At 42.7% G+C, this 17,522-nt stretch overlaps 1 protein-coding gene across 4 annotated transcripts; it reads right to left on the bottom strand.

Moving 5' to 3' along the window:
• Window positions 1–2,936: 2,936 nt before the first annotated feature.
• Window positions 2,937–15,251, bottom strand: LOC136491045 (regulator of nonsense transcripts UPF2-like). Of its 4 annotated transcripts, XR_010767937.1 has the most exons (18): window positions 15,128–15,251; window positions 14,307–14,421; window positions 14,089–14,167; window positions 10,602–10,804; window positions 9,945–10,286; window positions 9,516–9,620; window positions 9,265–9,392; window positions 8,096–8,266; window positions 7,901–7,982; window positions 6,938–7,207; window positions 6,648–6,845; window positions 6,420–6,521; window positions 5,954–6,205; window positions 5,626–5,844; window positions 4,998–5,168; window positions 4,375–4,560; window positions 3,185–4,215; window positions 2,937–3,093 (listed from the first exon to the last, which is right to left on the bottom strand). XR_010767937.1 is itself a non-coding variant. In XM_066487249.1 (17 exons), exons 2-17 carry the CDS (start codon window positions 14,382–14,384, stop codon window positions 3,244–3,246), a joined length of 3,558 nt encoding a protein of 1,185 aa, XP_066343346.1. In that variant the 5' UTR covers window positions 14,385–14,421; window positions 15,128–15,251; the 3' UTR covers window positions 2,937–3,243. The 4 variants fall into 4 exon arrangements, 3 of the variants coding, with proteins under 3 accessions (XP_066343346.1, XP_066343348.1, XP_066343347.1); XM_066487249.1 differs by having other exon boundaries at window positions 2,937–4,215; XM_066487251.1 differs by having other exon boundaries at window positions 2,937–4,215; window positions 6,938–7,204.
• Between the last annotated feature and the right edge of the window lie 2,271 nt (window positions 15,252–17,522).

Raw genomic sequence — 17,522 nt, 5'->3', positions numbered from 1 at the left:
ATGGAAGGGCCATGTAAGGAATTAAAGGTAGCTTTTAGGGCAAATAGGTAACTCCAAAAATAAAAAGACCAAATGTTAAAAAAAAAGACCAAAGAAGGAAGCAAAACTTTTTTAGACCATGGAAATAATTCTCTCAAATAAAAAAAAAACTTTTCCCTGACTCTCTCATTCCGTCATGCGGCGATCGTGTGAAACGTACGGGCGCATATTAAACTGCGGCGGGCCGCACTCAACTCGCCGGAATTGCAATGCAGCGCTGGTGGTCACTACTCCAATTCCAAGCAGCACATGCACAGCAGCTTTACAGCAACGCCATCGCCAGCGACTGAGAGGCAGGCAGCTATATACATAGGTGTGGATAAAATACTCACCGCTTGTCAACTCGCTTGACTTATGGTTAGCTCGACTCGACTCGTTTTAATTTTTTTACGAGTTAAGCTATAATTCTAGCTTATTATTTTAACGAGCCAGCTTGAGCTAGTTCGTGAGCTGCTCACGAGCTAAGGCCTATAAACTCACGACCATAAATCTAGAAAATGATGATACTGACCTAGAAGTGTACACCTATTCTATTGATATGTAATCCTTATTTTCAGCTGTTTCATATAAATTTTAATTTTATAATTGTTGTGGTACTTAAATATTGATTTTATGGATTGTTTTCAGGAAGAGGATGATGATGCTGACATTGAATCTGTGGACTTTTCTAAGTTTGTGGTAGCAAGCAACTAGTTAGTATGCTGGAACTGCATGATCATGGATGTACCAGCTATGTTGCATGGTTGATACTTTAGATGAACCTGATATGTATTAATCATGTATGGTTGTATAATGGTAGACATCACCTTCTGAAATTAATGTAGCATAAACATTATAAACATATGTGTCCTATTTTTTTAGTAGCTTGCAAGCTAAACGAGCCAGCTCGAGCTCGATAACGAAACGAGCCGAGCCGAGCCGAGCTGCCCCTCTAGCTTGACGAGCCAGCTCTGGGCCGAGCCGAGCCGAGATATCCAGCCCTAGCTGTAGACTAGCAGTAGTGGCCCAGCATCGTTTCGGCCTTTCGGGTGGTCCCTTCCCCTTTCTCACTCCCCATCCCCCTCCCAGGTGGGAGCCTGGGCCCACCAAAACCGCTAGGCGGCCCATCAATCAGCCCATCGCCCCACCAGACCAGGCACGCGCTCCTCCTTTCCCGCACAGCAGCCACGTCCGTTTCGCGGGCACCGTCAGGCTCCGTGCCGCGCAACCCTCGTAGGACTGTAGGAGTAGTCGTTTTGGCTCCACACATCGACCGGAGAACACGGCTCGGCAACGACGTTTCTATCCATATACGTATGTTCGGTTTGCGTCCACGCGTGCCTGCAGAACGACGCTGCAGCCGGCGTCATCACTCACCACCGTGTGGCACCAAGCCCAGTAGGACGGCGACCGCTCGATCCACAATTCAAGTGAAGTCGCCGGCGAAAGGTCTGAGGCGATGGGCGCACACTCTCACTAGGGCCTTAACGCGCAAAGCAAAGCACCAGGCAAGGCAACAACAACAACCCAACATGTACAACAGTGGGAGGAAAAAAAACGCTTTTGCACATCAACACCCCACACACGTGACACCCCTGAGAGGCTGAGAGGCCAGCGCAGATATTATACTTGGAGCCGCGCTGGTTTTATCCAACTAGGATGAAGCACAGCAAGCGAGGAACGAGTGAAAAAAGAGGGAGCAGGAGCCATGATCCGACGCCTAAAGCCGGCCAGAATCGGGGCGCTTTATTCGGTCCGGCCCACCGCCAAAAGATGCAGTTATTAGAGCAGAATATAGAGATGAATGAACCAACTTGGGCGCAGAATCTAACGCCTATCGTTCCTTCTCTTTCAGATCCCTCCAAGAGTCAAAACCATCCAAAAGCCGGGCGGGGGCCTCCGCTCCGGGACGACGAATGAATGGGTGCACACGCGCCGACGCGCGCGGCCGAGCACGTCAGATTCCTTAGTTGCAGGAGAGAGAGAAGAAGGGGGGCTGGCCTGGGCGCGCGACCGCGAGTGCCACCCTGACAGAATCCACTTCGGGCACGGAGATTCCAGAGGCCACCCAGATACTGTTCGCTTTCTTTCCCCCGGCAGTGCGCTGGTGGCAGTGCGCTGGTGGCTGGTGCTCCCGCAACTATGGGTGGCCGGCTTTCCTCCCTGCCTGCAACTTGCTCGCCGCACCTGTCAGCTACTCAGCTTGCCTTGCTGCGACTATGGATGATATGTGTGCGTGTGTTACCGGCATGGATCCGATCCGCCGAGGCGGGAGCTGCGCGATTCCATATATCCGTGTAAAGGAGGACCTGAGATCGATTCCGATTCCACTGCCGGACTGTATTCGCGTCCTCTTGAACGAACACAGAGCTCTTGCACTTATCCGAGAAAAATGTAGCACTACCGATTCCATTCCATATAGCCCCCTAGGCAGTGGGCACCGAGGTTATCCGGTGCCTGTGCGGCCTGTACGAGCCTGAAGAACAGAGAGACCACGCACGGAGCGCGGTGGATTCCGAGCCGTAATCATGGACGCGCTTCGAGATGCTGCCTTCCCTGTACGTCTGCAGGCGTCGGACGTGACGCCAGAGCAATGGCCAGAGCAATTTGGCCATTTGGGCACCGCCGCACGACCCCATTGGGCGCGATTGGCATCGGGCCTCGTCACTCCCTGCTCACTCACTCGGGCCGTACTCGCTTTCTCCCTCGCATCGCAATTGTTGGGCTCAACGCAAAGGAGATCGACCTCATGGAGTCATGGCAGACATGCACGGATCGCAATATACAGGGAAAAGAATAATCACCCTGTTCGCTCGGCTTATAAGCCGTACTTTTTCAACTAACGAACGGTATTTTTCTCTCACAGCGAATACTTTCAGCCAAAAAAACAGGGCAAATCATGGAGGGTTGAAAGCATAGGAGAATAAAACGAGCTGGAAATGATAGGAGGCACGAGGGGCATGCTCAGCGTAAATAGAACGAGTAAACGGGGCAACGAAGGAGCGACTTTAGATCTGAAAATGTACTAGGATTCTCACGCTCAGATCTTGCGCCCATAAGCAAGAATCCTGACATCTGACAGAGCAAACATGAAAGTCAACTAACTGTTCAAGGTCACCGGGGTTCCATCGCAAGGTATCAGTTGAGCTAGTGGGTACGAAATTACCTGATCTGAGGTAGTGAAAACGGTCCTACGTACAAGCATAGCAACCTAACCAAATTAGTTCACCTTCTTCCATAGCCACGGTAGAACCCACCAGCGACCCAGTAGTGCTGCCGAACACCACCTCTGCTTGGGCCGACCCAGGTAACACGATCAGCAGGGGTCTCGTCAGTTCTTCCTCCCTGACCCCCATTCCCACTTCCCTGCGACGTTGCGTTCAGTTCTTCCTCCCTTTCGTTGTATTCAAGAATTTTCCGCTTGATGTTCTGCTTCTCCTCGAGCTCAGCAGCACTCTGCTGCTTCGTGCTCTGCACCAGTGGGCAGTCCCCCGGGATGAGCATTTGCTTTGTCTGCTGCTTATGCCCTTTCTTCACAAGCACCTTGAAGCACACCTCGCTAGCACCACCGGATCCGGATCTGACTAACTCGTCACACACGTTTTCTTTGTCCGCTGCTTCAGTAGTCATCAGGTCCTTTGACCCCTTGAAGGTACTCATTGGTTCCTTCATGTTCACAGTGGGCCTGGCCTGCTCCAACTTACGTGACTCCAAGCTTTCCAGAAGAATGGCTTTCAGCTCCCTGTCAAAGTCTTCTTGGTCCTTAGGGTCAACTTGCACCTTCTTTTTCCGAACCTCAACAGTTTCCTCTTCATCGGAACCAACAGGCACAGTAATGTCCTCAATGCGATCTTCATTTTCCAGCCTGTCATCCAATCTCTCTTTACGCGGAAAATCTTCCTCATCTTCATGACCATTCCGATATCTGCTTGTGCTATCTGTAGAGTTCTCACCGTTTGGTGCTTCTTCATGGTCCCTACCATTTTTCTTGGATATATTTGCTGTCATCTTGTCATTGGCATCAAATGCAACATTCTCAGATTGTTTCGACTGTGATTCGCTGTCCCAGTGACTTTCATCTCCACCTTTCCTGGCTGCAGCCACGTGCTCATTTTGTTCAAGCTCAACTAGCGCATTATTCAATCCTTCCAGAGATGAATGCCTCGTCATGTTGGGTCGCAGCTCAGCAAACATATCCTTCAGCACACACAAATGAATCAGAATTCAGAAGCCATACCTATTGACTAGAATAGAACTCATACTTTTCATTAAGTCTAGATGGAGCTTAGACTCCACTAATAATGCCTGGAATTTGCAACCTCTACCAAGTTCTTGATGTTTAGAACAAGGACTAACCTGAACATCAAATTCTACATCCAGTGGTAATGGCCCTTTGCTGAGAGCATATCTTTGGAACAATAGCAAAAAACTGTCAAGCTTTCTTTTTGAAGAGCCTCTAGTAAAATAGTGACCACAAGTCTGTAAAAGTGTAATGACCAGCCTGATCCTGAAAAAATCTTCGAGGGGATCAAGCAGATCTTGCTGCACAGGACACAAACAAAGGATGGTATGTTTTTTGTAAATAAATAATAAACGTCGACACATAGATTAATAAAAAATTATACAATTAGGCGCCCATAAAGCATCAGAGACAATTGGTAAGAACAAAGTTCAGAAAAAATTATTAAACATGCAAACCAGGAATTCAAGATCCAAAGTATCCCAGAAAAAAAATGTGAGGCTCCTAGGTCATACAAGGTTTTGGAAGGAAACAGAAATGCATACCTAACATGCTTCAGAATGGCAAGGCCAAAAGTTGGTTTATTCAAGAAAATCTTACTAAGTGTGTGATCTTTTTAAGAAAAAATATTAAATCAGGATGCGAGCTGCAGAAATGCAGCACTTCCAAATTCCATAAGAAAAACTCAAGGAATACAGATAATAAGTTGCCTCCAATTTTGCTAGAGTAAAAAATTTACCTCAGATGTTCCATGACCAAATACAATAATAAGGTTTAGTGTCTCAAATATAACTGATGAATCAATGCACTCATAATTATATAGGTCTCCAAGGAATCGCATATGGGCAAGGCGCTGTTGCTGCATTGCATAGTCGTTTAGCTCAAGTCCAACTCTAATCTCCTCTAGAACCTGCGTCCAAATATAAAGGATAATATTAACATCTCCTGTGTGCTTTATAAAAAAAACATCTCCGTGTGTACATACATTAATTAAATGATGTTCATATTATGTTTCAAGTTGTTGCTTATGCAGATACCAGATTGTCAAAAGAAATTAAACTATTGATACTGCTTTAAGCTCGGCTATAGCTGACAATCTCAAATGTCCAATCACAAAAGAAGAAAACAGATGAAGGCAATGTACAATTTGTTTTGATACGGGTTAAGCAAAATCAAAACAGCAAGTCAAGTACCAAACTCAGCATCCAAATCAAAGAAATGTGGTAACAGTACAAAAGTGCAGGATTAAGGCCCAATTCATGTTGTAAGTTTGCATGTCATAAACATTTTCATGTAAAGTGAGAAGACATAATTTTTCACTGCTCCTTGAATTGGAACAACTTCCCATTTCAACTAAAGTAACTCACCTCGTCTACCACAACCACAGCAAAGTCATCATGATAGCGACTAAGACCAGCAGTGAGTAGAGCAATCAGGTGAACCTGGCTATACTTTCCCTTGTGGACCTTAAGAAAACACTTCACAATGTACTGTTCACACTCTGCCCAAGGTAACTTGAGTAACTGAAGAAGAATATGTTGAACAGTTGTTTTGTCGAGATCTGAGAAAAGTAACCTCCTTATGTACTGCAAGCATTAAAAACAATTAGTATATTCCACTTAATTTTTTATGTACAAGTAACCAGACTTTAGAGACTCTGGAGGAAAGCAAATCAGATTACAAATGAAATCTTACTTGATGTAGAGGTGGCCGAACTTTAGATACCCTGGAAGATCTTTCTGGAGGTTTACATAGGTAATAGGCATTTTCTACAAGTGTGGTATGGCGTGCATCCAAATTCTTGACATTTTTCAATCTGATCAGTATCTCCAACGTGTTTGACATGCGAATTGTAGTTTCTCGTGAACGATAAAGAAAACATCCACAGGTCTCCAGAAGATTGCAGGCCACGTCAATGTTATGATGAGTGAAATCATCTAAGCAAGCCTGGAAATATGGAAGGATTGCAAGACTAAGTTAAGCACATATGAAAGTATCTTGAGACCAAGTTAAGTTCAAAGTAATTTGAAGTGAAGAAAACATAACACAGTAGCTGATGTGAAGTCAAAACATAAACAAAGCCATCACAAACTTCAAAAATTGGAGTGAGTAAGCTGGCAAATGCTAATTCCATATGTGAACTATGTGTAGATGTATATACCTTCAAACATCTAAAGACAAGGCATGGTGGTGCAATTTTGAATTTGCACAGCTCTCCAATAAACCTAATGTTTCTAATTTTTGTTTCAATTTTGATCTGATCCTGAAAAGGGAACATAGTCGATAACCAGAGTTAGCGCTGACGCAAGAACTGCAAAATATATTGCCATGGACTAAAGCAAGCTTTCTTCTGGTAACAAATGATACTGCACTATTAATATGAACAAACCTTCTTATTTATCAAAAAACTAAACTCCTCTTCAAGCATCGACAATAGCATACTTGGAAGACCCTTCATAAATGGGGACAATGTGGCAACTAATCGAGAATAGTAAGGTAGCAGTTCCAAAGAAGTCCTTGGAACACTGAATAAGGCTCGCACAAGTTTCTTCCTGTTTGCTTTAGAATTCAGGTAGCAAAACTCTACCTGCAAAAAGGAAAATGAGTTTATAAAAGGGGCCTGAGTAACAGACCCATATGTACAGAAATAAAAAAAAAAAACATAGCAACTCTTCTTACCGTCAATTGATCAATTAGATCACGGCTGACACATCTTGGCAACTTCTGCAGCAGGCTATCCAAGCTTGCACCATCTATGCCTCGCACTTTCTCTCTTTCAGCACCATCTTCTCTGCCAACCTTTTCTTGATTTTTTTCTTTAGCCAATCTTTCTGTTTCTGTGTTCTCTCTATTCTTGGGTTCATCATTTGCTATTCTGTCAGTTTGATGTTCAGAGACAGAAGTTTCACCATTCTCTTGTACTTCAGTCTGTGGTTGCATGGAACACTCCTAATTAAACAAAACCAGTAAGCTTAGCAGTTAGTAAAGACTAACTTAACTGAACATCACACCAAAGAAGGAAAAACCTAGTTGGAGAAGGTGCGGCCATCATGCAAACGATAGAAACATTCATCTCTTCCAGAACAAAAGGTTGAAAAAGGAAATAGAAGTACAAAATAGGGTAGCTTTTTTTTTAAGGAAAAATAGAGTAGCTACAAAAGTGAATAGAAAATATATACTATAAGTGGAGGAGATCAGCCAGACTATATACTATAAGTTCAAAACTAGTAATGCATATGTGCGCCAAGGCCTAAAAGTACAAGAGGGTCAGGGAAAAAGAGAAGAAAGAACTAAAAAAACAAAGGACTATTCCTGTGCCCCTGCCACCAAAGATGGAAAACCTTAGGCCTTGTTCGGTTGCTCTCGAAATGAAAGGGATTGAAGGGGATTGGAGGGGGTTGAGGACTTGTAGGGGATTTAATCCCCCTCAATCCCTCCCAATGGGGTTTGGGAATCAAACAGAACAGGGCCTAAATGGGATTTTTTTTTTAAAAAGGAAAATGGGAGAAGAAGGAATGACTAGATAGCTGCAAACTTGGAAGTCGCCATGACAATGTTTAAAACTTCAGTGCTTAAAGCCATAATCAAACCTTCTATTAATTTCTGAAAACAGTTACAGTGCAAAGTATTTGAGAGACTTACGTTAGATTGTTCATGAACCTTTTCATGTTGCTCTAGCAACTTCGGTTCAACTTCCCCCAGTAGTACAGAAGGCACAAATGCTCTGCTCAAAACAAATCGGTTACACAGGTGGAAAGAAAAATCAATTATAGAATTACTAACAATTTTGTAGTGTGCACAGAGAAGTAAAATATCATTAGCAATCTAAGGAAAAACCTGAGGTCAGGTAAAGATTCATAGAAAGCCTTCGTGTCTTCGTCATCCCATATAAGTTGTACTACAGAGGATTCTTTCCCAGAAGGAGGTAAGTTAGTGCCTGTGGTAACCCTAGTTGTATGTCCATCTTCTGGCATAACAGGAGGCTGCATATCAAGAGCTTCAGCTAAACTACAAGACAATATATTCAAAATATTTGTCAGCACCATTATACACAGGCGATGTATATGGTACTTCCATTGTAGCAATGAGGTAAAGAAAAAACTGGACTATTTGCAAAGGTATAGCCTGTTTCTTTTTTATACTACATGTAATAACTAGAAATGATATTCCTCAAAAGAAAGGAACTAAGGGCCTGTTTGGTTAGCCCCTCCTAAAGTTTAATCAGCTAAATCTAGTCCCATTTAGTCACTTTTCACCCAAACACTATGACTAAATAGGACTAAATGGGCTTTAGCCAACTAGTCACCAAATTGTTCCTAAAAGGGACTAAACCTCACCTTTTAGTCACTTTGGAGCCAAACACCCTGACTAAAAGGCCTCTTTTAGTCTCATTTAGTCACCCAAACTAAACACCCAGTGACTAAAGTTTAGTCCCTGGTTTAGGTGACTAAAGTTTAGGAGGGGGAAACCAAACAGGGCCTAAGATGGACTACCAGAAACTGCTAGCAACTAAGATGGTTTCCCATAAATGTTACTCCCTCCGTCCCAAAATATTTGACATTTTCGGTTTGGACACAGGAATTAAGGATGAGTGAAAAGGTGTGGTGCACATAAAACAAAAAGGAGAGATATATAGATGTATTGACAAAAGAAAAAGGTACATTGAGAGAAGAGAAAGGTGCATTGGGAAGTGAGAAGGTCAAGTATTTTGGGACAAAATTTGAATCCTATAAGGTCAAGTATTTTGGAACGGAAGGGAGCACGTGGTTTAGAGTCAAAGGTTTTTATTAGCATAATTTCTGCTAGCTGCTATCCTGGTGGGAAAATATTCTTTTCTACAAAAAATGAAAGTTTTACACTAAGAAAACAATCTGGATTGAAGACTGAAAAAACAGAGTAATTATTTTCCAATTCAGTGCACAGAATAAAGGACTAGTTGTATGGATACATAATCAATTACTTAAGAAATAAATAAAACAAAGATGTTACTGCTCAAGAGAACTCACGAGGAAACACAATGCAATAACTGATCGAAAGATCTTCGAAGGTTCTCATATGAGGCAGTATTTTCATCACTTAGTTCTCCTTTGGCATTCAATTTTTTTGCATTTTCTGACTCCATCACACAAAGAGACTGCATAGTTGAGTTGGTTGTTAATGCATAAGATGGTAGAGTACCACATAAACTAAAAAATACGGTAGGGCTCCACTATTGTATTTCTCTAAAGAATACTGGGTTAGTAAAAAATATAGTTACCGCATGTTCTGACTGTAGAAGTTCGCTTGCTGCATCATAGTAAGAGTAAAAGGCTTTCTTGAAGAACCTCTTCTGATCATAAGTAATATTGAGGTCCATGAGGAACTGCAGCAGAGAAAATGAATCTAATGAGTAACCATGGCAACAGTAATAAACCTAAGATTTGGAAAGACTGTTGTGGTGTTGCCTATGATGGAATTCAAGCACAAATAACACTTTGCATACATATCATTGTGCTACAAATAAAGGCCCAAGAGATAAATGTACTACAAATATAGAGACATTAGTCAAACTATCTTCCAGCATAATTTCAAGGTAACCCTCCTGAATATAACTAGAAAGAATATTGTTAATTTGCTACAGATAGAGATCTCCTGTGCCATCTAATGCTCAGTAAGCGGGTTGCAGTAAAACTAAAATTTTCCTGACCTCATTATAAGCATCTTGCCCATGTTGTTGCAGTCCAAGAAAAATCTTTCCTTGGCGAGCAAAACTAGCAAGGAGAGACAAATTTGTCTGAGTTGTTTCCCGGTCTTTCAAATGCTCCAGTGATGTAAGATCTTTTATAATGGTGGTGAAAGTACTAGCATCTTCAACAATTCCAACAAAATACAGTTCCATTAGAAGTTTTAGTGTGCTTCGCTTCTTCAAGGCTCCTGCATTCTTGTCTAAATCCGGTTCTCCAGACTTCCCAGGATAGAAGGTCTTTAGGAGTTCTTCAATAAGGCAAGGAGAGAAGTCTATGTATCTTTGATGGAGCAGTGAGCAAATCTACATTCCATGGGAATTCACCATAATATTAACAGTTTACAGACAAGAATAATATCGCCAAAAAAATAAATATAACCTATATGTGTAATGCTGCACAACTCCACAAGCTAATAGCCTACAGATTTTGATGCCGATAAAAATTAGGGCAGCAGCATGCTTCTCTTATACAGAACACATTGCTTATCCATGTATGAAATAACTTATAAAGAAATGTATAATGAGCAAGGCTGTAGCTTACAAGACGGATTAAGTGTATATTTGTGAACTGATAAGACTAAGTAAACCAGATCCAGGTACTGTTAATACTGCGCATACCTGAACTGCAGCTTGTATGTCAGTAGAACGAAGCTTAGCAGCACAAATGTAAGAAACTGCTTCACTGACAAATTTGCTCAAGTTTACAGTTTTCAATTCTTCAATTAACCCGTCCTTCACTTCATCATTTATCACTTTAAGCTTCTTGATAATTGCTAAATTACGTTTAATACTTGAATCAAGAGTCCTCATGTGATTCGCATCTGAAATGAACAATTCGGTTACATCATAATCTATGTACATCAAATGTCAAGATTGACCACTCAATACACTAACAAAAACCTGTGATACCAAAGCAAGAGGGTTCTAGAAATAGAAAAGGGAATAAAGAATATAAACATGCAAACCATCAGATAAGGTTTCAAAATGAAAATGAATGGACAGTTGTTTGATTGCTGACGTGGGAAGTGGGAATGGGAATTATTGGCAGAGGTTAATTTAATTTTACTGTTTGGTTTGAAGGTATTGTTGTATCAGGTTGTTTGTTACCATGGAAACTCAAAAACAATTTCAAGCAGAAATGGAAACAAAGGGTGTGTTTGGATCCTAGACTAGCATTTTCTTCTCAATCCCCAAGCAAAGCTTAGTGTTTAATATGGATAAATTAGAATAACTTAGCAATTTAGAATGCCAATGCAAGAAATAGGGTTTAGGAAATTTCCTCTCCTAGACATATTTTAGAGCAAATAAGCTAGGCCCCCTGGGCTACTGCCAAAGAAGTTTTGATGTAATTAGGTGAGGAAGGCAAAACTTGTATTCAACATGACTAGCATTCTGGTATCTCAGAAAGGTACCAAGAAGTACAAAAATTATTGCTTGAAACTGGTATCTAAGATACCAAAAATTGTATCATACCTTAGGTGCCAAATAATGGTACATCCTACGTTATAATTAGTGGTACCTCTACACAGATAGTAAGGAATCTCAGGAACATATCAAACAAAAACTACAAATATTGCCTTATATACCCTTCGTATGACTCTGATTCTTAGTCTCATTAGGGTACCAGATAAACATTTTCCTAGGAAGGGGACGTGAGGCTAAAGATACTTGGTGGTGGAACGAGGAAGTCCAAAGGGCTATTAAGGAGAAGAAAGAATGCTATAGACGCTTGTACCATGACAGGAGTGTGGACAACATAGAGAAGTATAAGGTGGCAAAGAAGACTGCAAAGCGAGCTGTAAGTGTGGCAAAGGGTAGAACGTACGAGGATCTTTACCAACATTTGAGTACGAAGGAAGGAGAGAAGGACATTTATAGGATGGCTAGGGTTCGTGAGAGAAAGACACGGGACTTCAACCAAGTTAAGTGCATTAAGGATGAAAGGGAGCATCTCTTGGTAAAGGAGGATGAGATCCGACATCGATGGCAAGAGTATTTTGACAAATTGTTCAATGGTGAGAATATGGACACAACCTTTCAGTTGGATGACTCTTTTGATGACACCAATAGGCGCTTTGTGCGGAGAATCCAAGAGTCTGAGGTCAGAGAGGCGTTGAAAAGGATGAAAGGAGGTAAGGCGATGGGACCGGATGGTATCCCAATCGAGGTGTGGAGATGCCTCGGGGACATAGCTGTAGTATGGTTAACCAAGCTGTTCAACCATATTTTTCGATCGAACAAGATGCCTGATGAGTGGAGGAGAAGTATATTGGTACCGATCTACAAGAATAAAGGGGATATTCAAAGTTGTACAAATTACCGAGGAATTAAGTTGATGAGCCATACTATGAAGCTATGGGAGAGAGTTATCGAGCATCGCTTGAGAGCAATAACGCGGGTCTCTATGAACCAATTTGGTTTCATGCCCGGAAGGTCAACCATGGAAGCCATTTTCTTAATAAGACAAGTTATGGAGCGGTATAGGGAGAAGAAGAAGGACCTACACATGGTTTTTATTGACTTGGAGAAGGCTTATAATAAAATACCAAGGAATGTTATGTGGTGGGCGTTGGACAAACATAAAGTCCCAACGAAGTACGTCGGGCTCATTAAGGACATGTACAGCAATGTTGTGACTAGAGTTCGAACAAGTGATGGAGACACGGATGACTTCCCGATTAGGATAGGACTACATCAAGGGTCAGCTTTGAGTCCTTATTTGTTTGCTTTAGTGATGGATGAGGTCACAAGGGACATACAAGGGGACATCCCTTGGTGTATGCTTTTCGCGGACGATGTAGTGCTAGTTGATGAAAGCCGGACAGGAGTGAATCAGAAACTGGAGTTATGCGGGAGACTTTGGAGTCCAAAGGTTTTAGACTTAGTAGAACTAAAACTGAGTATATGAGATGTGACTTCGGCACTACTACTCGGGAGGAGGAAGATGTTAGTTTGGAAGGTCAAGTAGTGCCTAGGAAGGATACCTTTCGATATTTAGGATCAATGCTATAGAGGGACGGGGATATTGATGAAGATGTTAGCCATAGAATCAAAGCAGGGTGGATGAAGTGGCGGCAAGCGTCTGGTGTCCTATGTGACAAAAGGGTACCACAGAAGCTAAAAGGCAAGTTTTATAGGACGGCGATTAGACCTGCTATGTTGTATGGTGCAGAATGTTGGCCTACGAAAAGATGACATATTCAACAGCTAAGTGTCGCGGAAATGCGTATGTTGCGTTGGATTTGCGGTCATACAAGAAGGGATCGAGTTCGGAACGATGATATACGTGAGAGATTAGGGGTAGCGCCAATTGAAGAAAAGCTTGTCCAACACCGGTTGAGATGGTTTGGACATGTGCAACGGAGACCTCCAGATGCACCGGTGCGTAGTGGAATCCTAAGTCAGGATAGTAACGTGAAGAGAGGCAGAGGAAGACCGAAGTTGACTTGGGTAGAGGCAATAAAAGGAGACTTGAAAGGATGGAATATACCCAAAGACTTAGCCTTAGATAGGAGTGCTTGGAAGACAGCTATTCATGTGCCTGAACCTTGATTGCTTCTGTTGGGTTTCAACTCTAGCCTACCCCAACTTGTTTGGGACTTAAAGGCTTTGTTGTTGTTGTTGTTGTTGTTGTATAAACATTTTCCTAGGAACTATATTTCTGATTAGGTGTTGAAAACCTTCATGCACACCGTAAATGTCAACATTTCAGAGCTGCATACAATGTAGACTTCTTAGGAACACAAGTGAATGCATGCATGAAATATGATTCTTTTCTACAAGACATCTAGCTATCTAATAGTGCCTTAAGCTTGAAAGTAATTGCAAGTATAGGCCAAAAGGAGAAGTTTGAAGCAAAAAGGTGTGGAGAGCCCTTGCAAATAGCTTTTACGGAAAGAACATCAATTTAAACCTAGACTGATAAAGAAATAGATACATAAAAAAAAACATTGGCAGTTCACTTAAGCAGTATTCGGTGAATAAATTCAAACAAGGACTTGCATATCCATTTGCCTCCATCGAGAAAGAAAATAGACACATGAAACCAAATTGCAGTGATTTCCATGAAAATAGTCACTACTCGAAGAAGAAAAAAAGATAATACCAGGCCTCTCAGGGTTCAGATTACTCTGGTGAAGAGTAGCCTTTAGATCAATAAGCATTTTGTATCCTTCAAGATGAGCCTGATGCAGACAATCAGTTTTTAGGATAAATAGAACGTCTTGAACATAAGGCACACGGTGTAATATGGGTAACCACGAACTGCTCTATAAATTCAAAACAAGTAATTTCATATTTCCTCTTGAGATATATCAGAATCACCTCATCATCTTGCTTACTGCAACGCCCATCTTCATCTTGATCGTGTCCTGTGCTGCTCTCCTTTTTAGTATGCTCCATTTATTACACTAGCCAAATGCCATAAATCATGCAAAAGCTGCCAAGCAAACACAACAGCAAATTAACACCAGTAGATAGGGAGTGTTATATATAAGGTAACAACAGACGCTGCAAAATGCCACATATGAAAACACAATCTCTTGTATTAGAACAAACATTCCAGAACTGTAACAACTACCAACTATTGAATCTTCTTCTTTCTGAACGACCTGGCACAAGATCCCCCATGCTAGTAGCGGTGTAAGTGTAACTGACCGTAGAGGCTTCCTGGGGACCTAGTACTAGTAAATGGTGACTCGAATCTGTATGAATCCTCCTAACAAAACAGCACAGGTCACATGCTAGACACCTGACCATACGAACTGGAACGAGAACAGTAGAACGAATGACCCACTTACTGCACTCGTGCGTATTACAGTTTATAGTAGCATCACTGAATTAAACCGTGAGAGGCGAAGGGTTGGCTAGGTGTAGGTAAGCCCCGTTTAAAGCACAGAGAAACAAATTAATCCGGGCTGTTTAAAGCGGCGTCGCTGCGAGTCTGCGACCTAAAACAATATATCTCAAAACTGCGCCAAAAAAAAAACAAAGGGGAAAGGTGATCAAAACGAGGGGGAGCGCCTGAACCTAGCGGGGAAACGCTGTCAGAATGGCGCTGCATTCTGAGGCCGGCGGACGCGTCGAAACCGGCGCCGGAGCTCGAGCAATTAGCCCGCGAAACATGGAGGCGGGCGGATGCTTACCGTCGCGGTGGTGGTTGCCGGCGACAAGCGCGGAGCGGCGAGGGCTCGGTCGGCTACTCGGCGAGGGGAGAACTGCAGACGTGATGCGAGTACTGGTAGAATGATAGTAATGGACCTTGGTGGACTTCAATTTTATGCCGCTGCAAACTCTTGGGCTGGCAACATAGTGATGGGCCTTTTCTTTTTGGTCCTGTAATAACTCTGGGCTTGTGTATGACACATCAAGCGGCCCAGTTTTTCATCGATGCCAACATCTTCTTGGCGCAACGTCATTAGTTCTATTTTTTGAACACTGACGGAAGTTATTCAGAAAACGAGCTTACCTCTGAATGAGATCCAAAAAAACCGAGCTTACCTCTGAAGTCTGAACTCAATCTGATGTTCAGTTGTGTTTTAATCTGAATCTGACGATGTTACGTTTTGCACTGGACAAAAGGAACAAAGTGGAGGAGTTTAACCGCCGACTAAAGTGCTCTACGATCATGACTTGAAAGGGCCAATCTCCACTTGAAACTGCATAATCCTCTAGCTGAAAGTTTGATCTCAAGTTAGAATTGAAAGTGACCAAAAGTAAGCGAGCCTGCGAGAGCTTGGAGTGCTGGATTGAAAAGGTGCTCCCGAGCTCACCAACATTATTGAAGTCCTCTAAATAAAAGGATTATTTCACGCTCATTAGTTGTACCTATCAGACTGGATATGCACTTGTCAGTAACAAATAACTTTTAGATACGGTGATGTCATCACAGGAGCAGGTGACAATAGCCAATAGGATCAGTAGCACACTGTCACCCTTTTGACATCTAGATAAAGGAATAGCGTGCGCGTCCCTCACTTTCTGTCCACATTGTTAGGGAGCTTCTTCAGATTGTTGCGCATTCGTAATCGATAAGTCTTGCAATTTGTAAATGCTTTTCTTTTTAATATCCTTTCTCCCTTCAGGTATGGCCATAGTAATGCCTTCTTCAGGTTTGGTCTTATATTAGTATTCTTCAGTGAACATCAGGGGTGAGGTATGCAGGCCTTTGGTTTGGTATTAAGTGTAGGCTATTGGTTGGACAATATTGTTGGTCCCTTCATAGTATAAGGAAGAATTGGACTAGTGACCTAACAAGATCTTAAATCTGGAATTTTCAGAAGTATATGGCTCATCAATACGCAAGCACACAATCTAGTACAGGATCCGATCGGCGGAAAAGGGATCGTCACATCTAAATCTAAAGTTCATAAAAGTCGACTACATCCAAAATTCCAAATTGTGCTGACCAGGATCGATCGGCCACCACGAACAATGCATGACATTTCCAGAATGAAGTTGGGCAGACTTCAGAGTTTGTGAAAGCTAATGGTCGGGGATTGTTTATTTCGTGCTCGGGTGAAAATCTTCTTCCCCACACCTATGTTTTTTTTGCTTTCCTTTTCTTAGCTTGCGTGGAAAGAAATAAAACTGAATTCAGATGAAACACTTCGAATCAACTTTTGTCGGGGGTTCAAAAAATAGACGGTAATGTTTTGAACAGGGCGTCCGTCCGCCCAGAAGCTTCAATTGGTGGGCCGCGATGCCCAGATATCCGCTCTCCTATGGTTTTCTCAAAAAAAATAAAAAACTCACCGCAGCGCTGCGCTATTCGCCGCACAGTCGGCGTTCTCCATGGCGTTTGGACGCCCCCCGGCCAGCATCTCTACCACGCCCGAGCGTGGCCGCCCGTCTTCTACCCTCTCCATCGCGCCTCCTGTCCTCCACGGCCGACCACCTTCCTCCCTCTCCACCACGCCTCCCGCCCGCTTTCTCCACCGGAGCGACCCGCGCATGGCCTTCTCCGCCGGACCTGCTGCGACCTTCTCCACCAGAACGGCGAGCTCCACGCCACCAGCGAGCCTCCATTCTCCCGAGTAATAAGGAGATGTTGCGTTGAAAGCGTATGTTTCAAGTGTTTCAGATGTTTCAGAGATATATTGCAGGTGTTTCATATGGCTATTGCAAAAGTAGATAGGGATGTTACATGTGTTGCAATGGCTATACATATATGTTGAAAGCGTTTGTTCCAAATATTATATCTGTTTTTCAGACGTATGTTGCAAGTGTTTTATCTGGATGTTAGATATGTTTCACATGTATGTTGCCAATGTTTCAGCTGGATATTGCATATGTTTGGAATGGCTTTCAAGTGTTTTTCAGGTGTTTTGCAAGTGTTTCAAACGTATGTTGCAAGTGTTTCAGTTGTTTCGGGTGTATGTTGCAAATGTTTTATCTGGATGTTGCAAAAGTAGATCTGGTGTTGCAGTGGGACACACCTGTCGCAGCCGCCTGCTGCAGCTGCTGGGGCGCCGCTGAGCGAGCGCAAATGGCACCCGCGTACATGCGTGTGGGAATCGGAGGGGGCATGAGCGGTCCCGT

Source organism: Miscanthus floridulus, chromosome 11 (genome assembly GCF_019320115.1).
Source record: "Miscanthus floridulus cultivar M001 chromosome 11, ASM1932011v1, whole genome shotgun sequence".
Classification (NCBI taxonomy): Eukaryota; Viridiplantae; Streptophyta; class Magnoliopsida; order Poales; family Poaceae; genus Miscanthus; species Miscanthus floridulus.
The sequence above is the reverse complement of the archived record's forward strand: the minus strand, read 5'-3'. Positions and strand labels throughout refer to the sequence as shown.

Bases quoted from the DNA above. Each gene is read 5' to 3' on its own strand.
- LOC136491045 (XM_066487249.1), bottom strand. From the start codon at position 14,384: ATGGAGCATACTAAAAAGGAGAGCAGCACAGGACACGATCAAGATGAA. The intron at 10,805-14,088 runs GTATTATCTTTT...TGTTCATTTCAG, and splicing joins TCTGAACCCTGAGAGGCCTG to ATGCGAATCACATGAGGACT. The intron at 4,216-4,374 runs GTTAGTCCTTGT...TGTGTGCTGAAG, and splicing joins ATGTAGAATTTGATGTTCAG to GATATGTTTGCTGAGCTGCG.